At 28.6% G+C, this 12810-nt stretch overlaps 2 protein-coding genes across 2 annotated transcripts; both read left to right on the top strand.

The window, feature by feature from the left end:
- The first annotated feature begins 7477 nt into the window (after positions 1-7477).
- LOC111035109 lies at positions 7478-9234 on the top strand. The gene is made up of 4 exons (XM_022316620.1): positions 7478-7624; positions 8270-8631; positions 8704-8835; positions 8910-9234. Exons 1-4 carry the CDS (start codon positions 7493-7495, stop codon positions 9157-9159), a joined length of 876 nt encoding a protein of 291 aa, XP_022172312.1. The 5' UTR covers positions 7478-7492; the 3' UTR covers positions 9160-9234.
- On the top strand, positions 9216-10820 carry LOC111035110. Its single transcript, XM_022316622.1, has 3 exons — positions 9216-9427; positions 10180-10447; positions 10555-10820. Exons 1-3 carry the CDS (start codon positions 9254-9256, stop codon positions 10704-10706), a joined length of 594 nt encoding a protein of 197 aa, XP_022172314.1. The 5' UTR covers positions 9216-9253; the 3' UTR covers positions 10707-10820.
- Positions 10821-12810: the final 1990 nt, after the last annotated feature.

Raw genomic sequence — 12810 nt, 5'->3', positions numbered from 1 at the left:
TAAAGTTTATATAGCAAAATGCATATGTATTTTTAATATATTTTTTTACTTATATTATAAATATATATCAGGTGTTTTGTATTAAATTGTCAAGCTTTTTGACTCAACAAATAATTTTATTGACAATTATAGAAAGAAAAAACTAAAAAGATTAAAAATTGAAAATGTCCGTTAACATCTTAAAACGAGTGACAATATTTTAAAAATTTTATCAAGTATATGAATTGATAATTTAAATATATGGTGTAAATTTCAAGTAACTGTAGTAATTCGTTTTTAAATTACAACAACATAATAAATTCGCTATAAAAGAAATGGAAAAATGTCTACTTTAAACTCTCATAAAAATTTAATTTGACTTTCCTCTAGAATTTTTTTTTGTTAGACCAACTCTTAAGAAATCTTGTATGGAATTTTAAAGACTTATATATAAAAATAAATATTTTTATAAATTTAAAACTCAAAATAATGTTTAAATTTTCGTTAGGGTAGGTATTTTGTCGAAATTTAAAATGAAGACGCTCATAAAAATTATTGTGTCTAACGCTAAACTTCTTTTTAATTTCTACAAATGACAACTGATAAGAAGCCTGGAATTATATTTTCAAATTTTTTGATTGCGCTAACATTTTTTCATAGACATAATCGAAAATTGCATAGCCTATAAATAGTTCAACATGAGTCAAAATATTTTTAAAATTGTATGGTGTATAGAAAATGCTGAAAATTTCATGTATCTATGGTTATTTTTTTATTTGTTACACTAAAAACCAAATCAATTTTTTCGAAAACTGGTTATGAGTACTGATTCCAATTTTTCCTTAAACAAATATAAAATATACAAAATATTCATCGCTACTCTCAGCCGCTCAGGATCTTATATTAAGTCCCACTTATCGTGAAAATTATAGCTTATAGATAGGGGTGGCAAACCTTCTTCGGGTCAAGTACAAAAATTTAAACATTCAATTTTTTTAATTATTAGTGTGTGCCCCCCCCCCCAAAAAAAAAAAATATAATAAATTTTAATAAAAATGAAAAAAAAGTAAGAAATAATTATCAAACACATTTTATTTATTGACTTTTATTTTATGAAATATTAGGTGTTAAATATTATTTTACTCCTAGTTGTTGTCAAGATTTTATTACTCATTTATAAAATTCTCTCTTTAAAATATATCAAGAAAAATATTTTTTGACGTGCCATTGAAACTTGGCCAACATGCCACTTCTGTTACTCTTACCATAGGTTTACCACCCCGTTATAAATCATTGGGATAGTGCAGCTTTCTGAAGGAAATTTTTAAAAATTGATCTAGTAGAAAGTTACAGATATTACCTCGAAAAACGTACAAACAAACAATTTATTTTCTTTATAATATAAGTAAAGATCATGCATAATAAATTATGAACAAAACCAACAACCTATCCCAATACTTAATTCTATGTATCCTAAATGATGTAATATGTATATTAAAACTACCAAATATAACCTTTCTTCTTAAATTAATAATTATCAAAATACAACATGTTTTTTATGTTCATTTTTCCATTTCCCGACCACAGAGACTTTTAATTCCACTGTCATTTTAGACGTATTTAATAAGGAAGACTGTAAAATATGTTCTATATAACCAATTGGACAATGGTTTCTTTCGATTTTATTCGAAGTGAATTTATGACACATCAATAGGTAACACTGTATACGTAATTGTATTAGTAACTTCTAAATTCAAATAAAATAGTATAGCAATTAAAATATTTATAATTAAATTTTAAGTGGTCATTATTTTTAAACAAATGAATGAAATAAAAAAAAAACAATTCCATCACTATCTCCATTGAAAAATCAAACTAGAATGTCGGAATAGAACAATGAGACTTATTTGTTAGGGCCCTTAAAAAACTATGCATTTTCAAAAAATATTTTAGTTCAAGTTTTAAAATCCATAAAAAATATACAAAATTATGATAGGCGAAAAAAATCACATTATTATCATCAACAGTACTTGGTCTAGAAAGGGTAAACCTTATTAAGTAGATATTTTCTAAATCACTGTATACATTAAATAATGAATTTAAAAAAATATAATATCTTAGTGCATTAAAATAGTAGGTACCTATAACATAGATATATCGTATATTGGAACGTACACATAGTATTTATAAATAATTTATCTTTTCAGAATTGATCTTTGTTTAAGGTGTTATAATAATACTTGTGTTATACCTATTATCGTTGTGTGCTTGTGTAATAAACAAAAAATGATTTCCTTTGGTTCACCTCAGGGGGAGGGGGAACACGTCAATAACTTGGGTGGTATCGGTGGTGGTGGCGACAGCGCAGTGGAGCAAATCAATAAACCGTATTAACTAAAACGAAGTCAAAATACGGTGTCAGACGATGATGGCCTGAAAATAACATCATGGATTCAAATGTTTTACATTTTATGTTTAGATCGAGTACCACACTGATGCGTTATAAAACTTTTCTTTTTAAAATAAAAACATGACAATTATTGATAAAATGTTTTGGGTACTGTAATATTAAAATTAATAATAAATTACGATTTTGTTCACACAGTTTACAACATATTCTAGACTATGATAATTAATAAGGTAAACATTCCCTAACCCACGAAATAATCCCAAATTTACAATAAACCTTTTTCCTACCAACCCAGAATTGAACGAATCGTCCACATTTTTTACTCTCATACGACTGCTTGGACTCAGTAACGATATGTAAATACATATAAATCCGGTATTTAATTATTATTATTCATATTATTAATACTAAACATAGTATATAAATCGAATATTAGTCAGTGAAATACTCATTTTCATGCAGAATAAATTATTTTCATTAATTATATACAAACTGTAATAACATAAATCACTATTTCAAAACAAATATGTGTAAGATCGTAAAATTACGAACTCTAGTGTAATTACTAAAAAGGCGAAATATACAACGAAATATTTTCTTTTCTTCGCCGTTGCCATAGCGATGACGATGAGATGAAAGTATATCAAAACTGGCGGCCACAGCTACGCAAATCAATACAAACTCGAACTGCGTAATATATAAGGAGGCGCCGAGTGGCGACATGACTAATCACACAACAGAGAATAAAAAAAAACGTTATTCTGGGTCTGAACAATACCACACTTCGAGTGGTACAATGTAGTTTATAAACATGGTTAGGTAATAGGTATAGACGTATAGTGCTTATATACCCTTATAATAACATAAAAAACAATTTTGAACTAACTAGTATCTTCCTCGTAAATATATAATTCATTATTATTTATTATAATCACCTATTACAAAAATGTAAGAAAATAAAAATACATTAATTAAAGGTTTGATACATCGGTTTTATATTTTATTAATATTCTTTATATTAAAATCAACATTTCATCATAAATTTAAATGAATACTAAATAGTTTTAAAACAATATTTAGAGAAATGGATATATCAAACCCTCATTTTCTATAATTTTTGTACAGAGTGATTTTATTATAACAATACTCAAAAACATAAAAAAAAAATGATTTAATGATTTTGAATGATTGCGTTTTGTCTATGTAGTGCGTGGCCCAGAGAGAGAAAATAAATACTAGTTCGCTGACTTATTGCTCATAAACTTAACATTTAAGTTATCGAACTGAATAATAAAAGTGAATATGCTGAATTTAACTTCTAAAATGTAAAATGTAATTCAATGTCAACCTTAACACATATATAATTATCTGACAGCTGACAGTTGGGACTTGGGTATTTAAATTTTTTAATAATAATTATTTTCAATAGCCTAAATACAATGTTGGGAAAGATAACTAATATTGTTTTTTGGGTTAAAGATAAAGATAATGACTGAAAGTTTATCTAAGATAAAGATAAAAGATTAACTTTCAGTTATCTATACAAAATAAAAAGATGAAAGATAATCATTTAAAATAACACTAAAGTCTAATTCTTAGCTATTTTTTTGAAATAAATTTGAGATTCAATTGAATAATCTTAATTTTTTTTTAAAGGTAAAATAAACTATGAATTAATTTAAATTATTATTTATTACTTAGTAGGTATACTTATAAAATATAGAATAAACAAAGACAATAGCTTTCACTCTACTGTCTAAAGTCTTTACATAGTTAGGAATAATATTGTATATACTCGTACCCACGTGCCGGTCATCAATATCAATATGGTTCAACGAATTTAATTTTCTGGCTAATTTTAGTGGTTTTACAATAGTCGATTGAAGTATATACTTTATCTTTATCGATTATTAATGATGAACAATTAAATTATTGCTATTACCTATAACTCCGTTACAGTCAACATCCAATTATTATTTCATGATTATGTCGATTGTGAATTTAATGCAGTCAAGAGCGGGTAATTGTAATAATACAAATATCTAACAAAATATTTTAAAAAAAAATCACCAGTTTGCTTTTAATTAAACATCTATTATTTTTCGGCAGAAAAAGCCCAACAAGATATGTACAATACAAGATATTCTGGCTTTACCTAAATAAAATATAAAACAATATTTTGACGTTATCTGGATTATCTTTTACATAATTTTATGTAGATAGTCCTAACCACAGCTGTAGATAGAATCTAATATATACAATTTTTTTTTTATGAGCGTCTGAAGTTTAGAATTATGACAAAATTTGTAAACATTTTGCAAATTATTTTGATGTATGAATTCAATAAATTGTAAAACCTGGAGAGATAAAATGGGTTTAATTTCCAAACTATTTGGCTTCTTTCTAAAAAGATGCTTGAATACATGGCCATACAAGATAGTGAACTAATAATTCTTTTTCATTTTTGCTACTACAGTTTTACTCCTTTTTGCATTATCGAAGGTAGGCCACGAAAATACGTCAATAACTCGAATAATAAATTAAGCTATACATCTAAGTTATGCTTTAACAGCGTAATGCCAAACTACAGTATACTAGTAAGTAATTCAAAACTTATTTTAGTCAGATTACATTTAATTTGTACTTTACTTTCTTATTTTTAAATTTTGCATTTCTGATACAAACTATTGTGTAATTTTCCTGATGGAAATTCGATAAAATATTTTTAATTTTTTAAACCACTAGGAACTTTTATACATTTTTAAAATGTGTGTAATTTAATATTTTTTGAAGGTAAATTGAATTCAACTATAATGCTACAAGAAAACTGATAGCAGAAATAAAGATCATTTGTATTTTTATGCATTTACATCATTTAAAAAGTACATCCCATTTGTGAACAAAAAATACTGATTAGTGTCTGGGTCTATAAAAAAACCGGAGATACTTAAGTCCCCTATTTTTTTTCAGTTAGTTTTATGATCACATAGGTATTACACAATGATCAGCGTGGACATCATCGCTGCATCAATAATTTAACAATCACATATTTTAATATTTCCTTTGTAGATAGGTGCACATCTAAATCCAACATTATGGTAATTGTTTGTACTTTAATCGTATAGCCACATAAGCTCCTAGTAGGTATTCAAAAATATTGTTGTAATATTCAATGAATTAGATCATACAATTAGGGTCAAAACAATAGCTTTTCCCCACTATAAAATGTCAGCGGGGACCATTGCATACGAATAACGATTCTGAGCAGAGGTTTTCAGACTATATTACTAGATAAGTATTATATTTTATTTTATATTTATATTGTTATTAGTAGGTAATGAATTTATTTTACTGCAATACTTAATATGATAGGAGCCACGGGTAACAACTATTACATTTAAAAGGAAGAGCATTGCTTAGGAAAATAAATGTAACTTTAAGAACCATTTATGAATATTAACAGACTGTAAGTGCAATAGTAATACTAAATGCGTCCTGGACGCAATTTATTAAAAAAAGGTACGTTTTGCCTAACTTATTACCTACGTAATTCGTGTGCAGTCCGTTGTTAAGCATCAAAAGTCTACTGTTCACACCAACTAGCATATTATGCAAGTGAAACGACTATTAAAGGGCAATAATAGACAATATACATAATAAGTAATATACTAATATGTAAGTGTCGGCTGTGTACACTCTACACGCATTTTAGAATCTATCCAGTAGCGAGCCAAACAGGACAAAACCTAATTGTCTATTATAATATGTTAGTAGGTGGGTAATAGGAACATAATTATATATTATTTTATTGTCAAATATTAAAGTAACTCGGCTGGTGTTCGGTGTGCGCTGAGCAGCGGAACACACATTCATCAGGGGTCGGTGGGCACAGAAATCCAAAACGGGAGGGTGGAGTTTCTAACAAGGCGTGAGTCGATCAGTCGCGATCTCCCGCCTACAACTATCAAAATCATCGACCGAACCCACGACTAGATACGACACCACCGCCATAAAGCTTAATATATACTTACATTGTGCCAAACCCGTCAGCGGCACTACGGGGTGGTACAGCAATGAGAGCATAACAACAAAAATAATAACGATTTTCATCCAGCAGCTAGTATGGAATTCCCTTCCGACAGGGCGCTCAATCGTCACCTGATCCCGATCGACCGACTCCGAGTCCCCACCACCCACAGCGCTGAATTATTACCGCTGCGCAGCTCGCTGTTCTAGACGCACCGCTGTTGAATGCTCACCACCCGCATTTGCCTTCCGTTGATAATCAACTCTGGTCGTCGAGTACATTTTCGGTACTTACTGAAAGTTTCATCTTTTGATGTCGTTCATGGAGGTGGAACTAAAGCAGAACCCGAATAACGGAATGCATGACGTCCAGTACTTGTTGGACAACGGTGTCGTAGGACAAGCCGAAGTTGTGTAAGTATATTAGTGGATTAATTACGTGGAGGAGAGATTTAGGTGTCGTATCCTCACAAAGACTTTTTTAAAACAAACTGGCAAACTACATTAATGTATTTATTTAACTATAAGAAGTAATCATACAAAAACCTGAATCCCCTACACCATGTTGTATTGTACAAAAATCAGCCACTAAGTCGTCAAATATTATTTTATCGTTGAGCCATGGCACACATGACACGCCAACGCCAACTCTAAGTATAATACCTACCTATTAGCATTTAAATGTGAATATTTAAATACAACTCCCCCCCCCCTCAAACATGATCAAATTATGTCATATTTTAAGTATTATATTATTATTTATTGTAAATTTTTTTCTGATGGGGGTGGAAATTGTTGTAGTGTTACTACTGAAAATGCCTTGTTTTATGTTTTCCTTCAGAAAGGTGATTAAAGAACGTAAACTGTTTTTGCATAAAGCCGAAATGAAGGATATCAGTCGAGAAGATTATTTGGCACAAATAAGGGCCGAAATACAATTGCTGGACATCTGCAAACACAACATTGATGTAATATCACAACCCTCCGTGTGTTTGTCACACAACTGTGATAGTAATAATAATTCAACGTTAATTGTTGTTTTTATTTACGCAATAGAACCGTTCGCAAGTGGACGAAATGCAGTTAGTTTATGTCAAAGTATTTGACATGCTTATCAATCGCATAGACTTCTTGTATTTCAGTATGCTACAAATGTTCCCCATTATTTTGACGTCATTGCAACAATTTATGGAATTTCGTTTCAATCACGTAAGTTACTACTTATCGATAAATGTATTAATAAATTATTATAAGAAGTAGGTACTTATATAATTCATAAAAGTAGGTATCTATCTAATAATAATAATAACTGCTATATTACTTGGTTTGTATTTGTCTCTTTAATGATACTAGTGAAAAAACCTTACGAAGATAAACTCATCAATATGCGTAGGAACCTACCGTCTGCAGATTTCCACTGCCATCGATTATGCTCGTAGCGATGTCGATCTACTGTTGGCAGTATAGTAGACAATTACATTGCCCTGTTGGTCAAAAGGTTGTCAGTCAATTGTTCATCACTCGACTATAATATAAACATACCTATTCCACTTATTTGATATTTTGGTCTAAACTAGTTATGACTTAATCAAGTTTAATAAGTATTAGATTAGTTCAAGTCCAAACGCTCTTTCCCCAAGAAACTGACCACTTATAATACCTCATCGTAAAGTAAGAACATTATCTGTGTTCTCTAAAAGGGCGATAAATATTTTTTTTTGTAATATCACATGCAGGTATTTTTATTTTTAGTGTTTTATACATTTATTGTTGTTTTTAGACAAACCGCAAAATTAAATAAATTGGTAAAACTAATATATTATAAAATAACGTTAAATAATTTATAATTTTCAGAAAAAATATATCAATGACACGACTTTGTTACGTAAGCTAATGTCGAATAATCACAACGATCCCGAAGTGTATAAATTAGCAGCATTGTTTGAATACAGTAAAATGTGCGATGTTGAAGCCGCTAGACTGTACTTTTCAGAAGGGTTGAAATATCACAAACATTGTAAAATACTATATATTGAAGAATTCAATTTAGAAGTACAGCACGTTGAACATACTAATGGTCAATCACTTCCTATAGCATTGAGCAAGTATAAAAATATGGTTGAATACTTCAAAGGTGATTTGGAATTTCATATAACATTGATAGATAAAGCATTGCAATTTAATACAGTTTGGGAACTGCAATATCATGTTGTAAGGTATTAATTCAATTTTAGAATATTTAATGGGTTGAGTAGCAGGAAATTGACTCTAAACTACTGATTGCACAGGGATATGTTCGAAGAATACAAACACGATGAACGGATGTGGTTAAAGTTGGCTAATATAAGCTTTCAAGGTTTTATATTTGATCACGATTTGGAACTGATGAACTTTGACAGACATTGTAAACGCAGGCTTCTGTAAGTACTATCATATTTTTTTTTACATTTGCTATCTATAATACCTAAACCTACTAATAGTTTATATTGCTTAGATATTCATTGAAAGCATTTGATGATGGTTTGAAAGAAGATTGGACACCCATAAAACGTACACTGTTATGGGACTTGTTAATTGACCATGTTATTGGAATTTGGAAAGAGTATGGTTGGAAAAATGAAACAATTGTTAGTTTTGTAAATGAAACTATGGAGCGAGTGTTTCAAGGAGCGCAAGACGAAGGATTTTTACATAAAGGAGAACATTATGCATATTGGGTGAGTTTTGTGAAGCATCATTCCTAACATTTAATTACCAATAATTATAAAACTGTATTATTTTTTTAAGGCTGTGTATAAAATCGAGAAAAGTGATGAGATTTCGTCAAAGGCAATTGAAATGAATAAAAATAATCCAAAAGTTTGGATGGAATTATTATCAATTTTTATTGAAACCGATTGTCCTTTGAGAGCATTTAAAGTTTTTCAATATGGTATCAAGTCGCTGGAATCAGATGCAATGCCATTGTGTCAAATGATGGAAACATTTTTAATAACACAAAATGAAACTATGGTATAACAATTACAGATTCATTAATTTTGGACTATGGAAATCTATACTTTGTATTACCCATTTTAGCTTTTGATAGCTGCAAGATATTTTTCAGTTTTAGTTATTATTATATCCTGATATGATACACCTACATTTTTAGATTTTTTTAAGTTCTAATTATACTTTATATTTAAAAGAATTTCGTATTTCAAATCAATGTTTATCACCTGTGAGTAGATTTGATATTGGTTAGCCATTATTTTTAAAGTTTTTGTTTAGTTATTAGTAATCTCCTGAGGCCCTTATATCTAAGATTGTTCTATTTATTATTATTTGACGTGAACTTGATATTCAGAATCATGAGTATATTTATCTAACACACTAGCCCTCAACTTCATTACCTTTAACATTTATAGTACTCTGACCAATGTTCACTTAATTCGAAATTTTTTTTATTTTTTTATAAATTATAATATTTTACCAATGATCCTTGGTAAAAAATATTGAAAACTAGACATATTTACCTCCAAAATGTATTGTCTTCTTTCATGTGGTTAAATGTAATATTATATTATATGCAACAAATTTTAACAAGTATTAGTGGGCTAAGCAAAAATATTTAGGTATATATTGTAACATTTTCAATAGGTTGTACAAGCGTACCTATATAAAATATACTAATGCAATAATAATATATTGATATTATTTGAAGTTAAATACAACCATATAGGTTGGTACTGTAGATCCTGTAGGTAATAAGATATTTTTTTTAGCTTTTAGATTTTTACGATCAAGCTACGTATGGATCATCTACCAACATCAGTTTAATTTTCAGGGTAAAATACTTAAAATGGTTTAAAATACGCAATACGTTAACTGCTGTTCGTAAATTGTTCAAAGAATTGATCATTATGAGTCCTCCTTGTAAACATTTGTACATTGAAATGATTTCTTATGAACAGTCTTTAACTTCCGTCAATTTAGATCGAGTCAGTAAATTGTACAACAATGTATGCTGTAACTTGGGACAGGGAGATGTTGGTAAGTATAACCATCAATTTTGGTGAGACATACCTGCCTACTTATAATTCCAAGATGAATACTGATAATAAATTTTATACTTATTTGATATTCATACATATTTATAGAGTTATGGTCTAATTATATTCGATTTGTGTACAAGCATGTTCAACGATGTACAGCAAAGAAGATCTATAAATCGTCTTTGCCGTTTTTGGGACCAGAGTTATTCGGGGATTTGACAAAAGAGTATGAAAACATAAAAAAAGAAATTGCTTAAAGGTATTACTAACAATATGAAAAGTTAACAACATTTTATCTTAGATACAATTGTATCTTGTATCTCGATACAATTATATGAAGTATCTCGTATCTCCTACAGCGTTACATTTTTAGACAATGTATTTAGTATTTCACAAAATAATTTTGTTAAAAATACTCGATACTTTAAAAAATTAATTTTATCATAATCCTACCAGGAATAAATAAAATAAATTATCCGACAATACTTTTGAAAAATTAGTATTTTCAAAAGGAAATAAGAATATGATATGATACCTATCTATATTTTATTTTTATTATTATTTATTTATGTAATTTAACAATAATTGACTTATCATAATATATTTATACTATTATAATTAATTAATATTTGAAATTTTAAGGTTAAATGTATTTAATGTTTATTGTCGTGACATATACTATTCTACATGATATCTATAATTTATTTTTATTATTATTTATTTATGTAATTTAACAATTGACTTATTAAAATATATTTATACTTAACTAATATTTGGAAATTTAAAGTTAAATGCATTCACAAACCTACCTAATTGTGTATAAATAAAATTAAAAAAAAATCCTATGCGTCGTAACTCGTAGGCTATGACTTTTTTCAAATGCATAGAGTACCTAAATTCTTAAAATGTAACTACTCGATACTCCAAAACCAAGTACCTAGTATTTAGTACTGATTTATAATAATTTTTGAGTATCTTGCCCATCCCTGGTTATAATCGGCAAAATGATTTTTGTAATGTGTATCTAGAAAAGATGCAATATTTAAACAAAGATATCATCTTTATGAGCAGCATTGAAACCCTTGTTTCAAACTCTCAGATTAATATTATTTTAAATGTTTCAATTTCTTGAAGATCTGTATTATTATGTTTTAAAAAATTGTCCATAATACTTTTTAAAATTGGCTTTACAGTATAAATTGTGAGAGTTTTTTGATGAAATATTCTAACAACTCCCATTAACTTTCACTCAATTCCAATGTTAATGCAGTTGTTCAGTTATTTAATACCTAACAAATAGCTGGTCTGGAATCGTTAAGTCTGCCTAGCATAACATAAACAGAGTTCCACCTGGTTTTTACTGATTGCACTAATTTGTTTGTTGAAATTTTCAATTTTTTCGTAAAGAGCTTTTGAAGCTGCAGTAGAGTGTTTAAAATGTGATACAATTGATGAAAATGTACTCAGTAAATCTTTAATTGATTTATCTTCTAGGCCTTTAATAACACAAAATTGTAGTGAATGAGCAAAGCAAGTTCTACTTTTTAAATTAGGAGCCATAGAGCCAAACTGCATTTTTCATATTACTTGCATTATCATGAACAATACAAACTACTTTATTATAAACATCCCAGTCAAGTACAATATCTAACATTTTTCTTTTAAGTTGATACTAGCATGATGTTCATCCATAAACTTGGTTGTTATAATTTAGTTCAGTATTTTCCATTCATTAGTGATTGAGATGTATGATTCAGTAGATCTAATAGTCCAACAATCAGTTGTTAAGGCAATACTATTTATACCATTCAAATCACTAGCAACTCGTTTTTGATCAAGTTAAGTCCAAGCATTCTTCTTTTGGTTGTATTTTGGCATGGTATTTCATAGTCTAGCGATACTGTTCTCATGAATTCTAGAAATCTAATCACATCTGCCGAAGCAAATGGAAGCATGTCTTGGGAAATATATATGATTAGACTTTCAGTTACCATTTCTTGCTTTTTAACAGAAGGAGAAAATAATAAATCTGTCATTTTTTTGTTGTTTAATTGAATTTGAAGCTGAACATGAAACTGCAATGGATGTAGATTTTTCAGACATAGTTTGAGTTTTCATAATGAGCTGTAGTTGCAGTAGAATTAGTAAATTCAATTGATTCTTTACCGTTGAGTGTATCATCAGCCAGCATCATCATCACCTTCAAATGGTCTTAATGAAAGTATTCAAAAATAATAATTGACAGCAGCAGCTATCAAAAAATAAATATGTGTTTGAGCATGATTCTGATGACCCATCATCCCACAAACATTTAGTAGAAAATATAAATTACCAATATTTAACTAGTGAGTTAAATATTAA

Source organism: Myzus persicae, unplaced genomic scaffold (genome assembly GCF_001856785.1).
Source record: "Myzus persicae strain clone G006 unplaced genomic scaffold, MPER_G0061.0, whole genome shotgun sequence".
Lineage (NCBI taxonomy): Eukaryota > Metazoa > Arthropoda > Insecta > Hemiptera > Aphididae > Myzus > Myzus persicae.
Note: the sequence above shows the minus strand (reverse complement) of the source record. Positions and strands in the feature narration are given on the sequence as shown.

Coding starts and splice junctions, on each gene's coding strand:
- LOC111035109 (XM_022316620.1), top strand. CDS start 7,493: ATGCAGTTAGTTTATGTCAAAGTATTTGACATGCTTATCAATCGCATA. Junction 7,625..8,269: donor TGGAATTTCGTTTCAATCAC/GTAAGTTACTAC, acceptor TATAATTTTCAG/AAAAAATATATCAATGACAC. Junction 8,632..8,703: donor CTGCAATATCATGTTGTAAG/GTATTAATTCAA, acceptor CTGATTGCACAG/GGATATGTTCGAAGAATACA.
- LOC111035110 (XM_022316622.1), top strand. CDS start 9,254: ATGAATAAAAATAATCCAAAAGTTTGGATGGAATTATTATCAATTTTT. Junction 9,428..10,179: donor TAACACAAAATGAAACTATG/GTATAACAATTA, acceptor TATTTTTTTTAG/CTTTTAGATTTTTACGATCA. Junction 10,448..10,554: donor CTTGGGACAGGGAGATGTTG/GTAAGTATAACC, acceptor ACATATTTATAG/AGTTATGGTCTAATTATATT.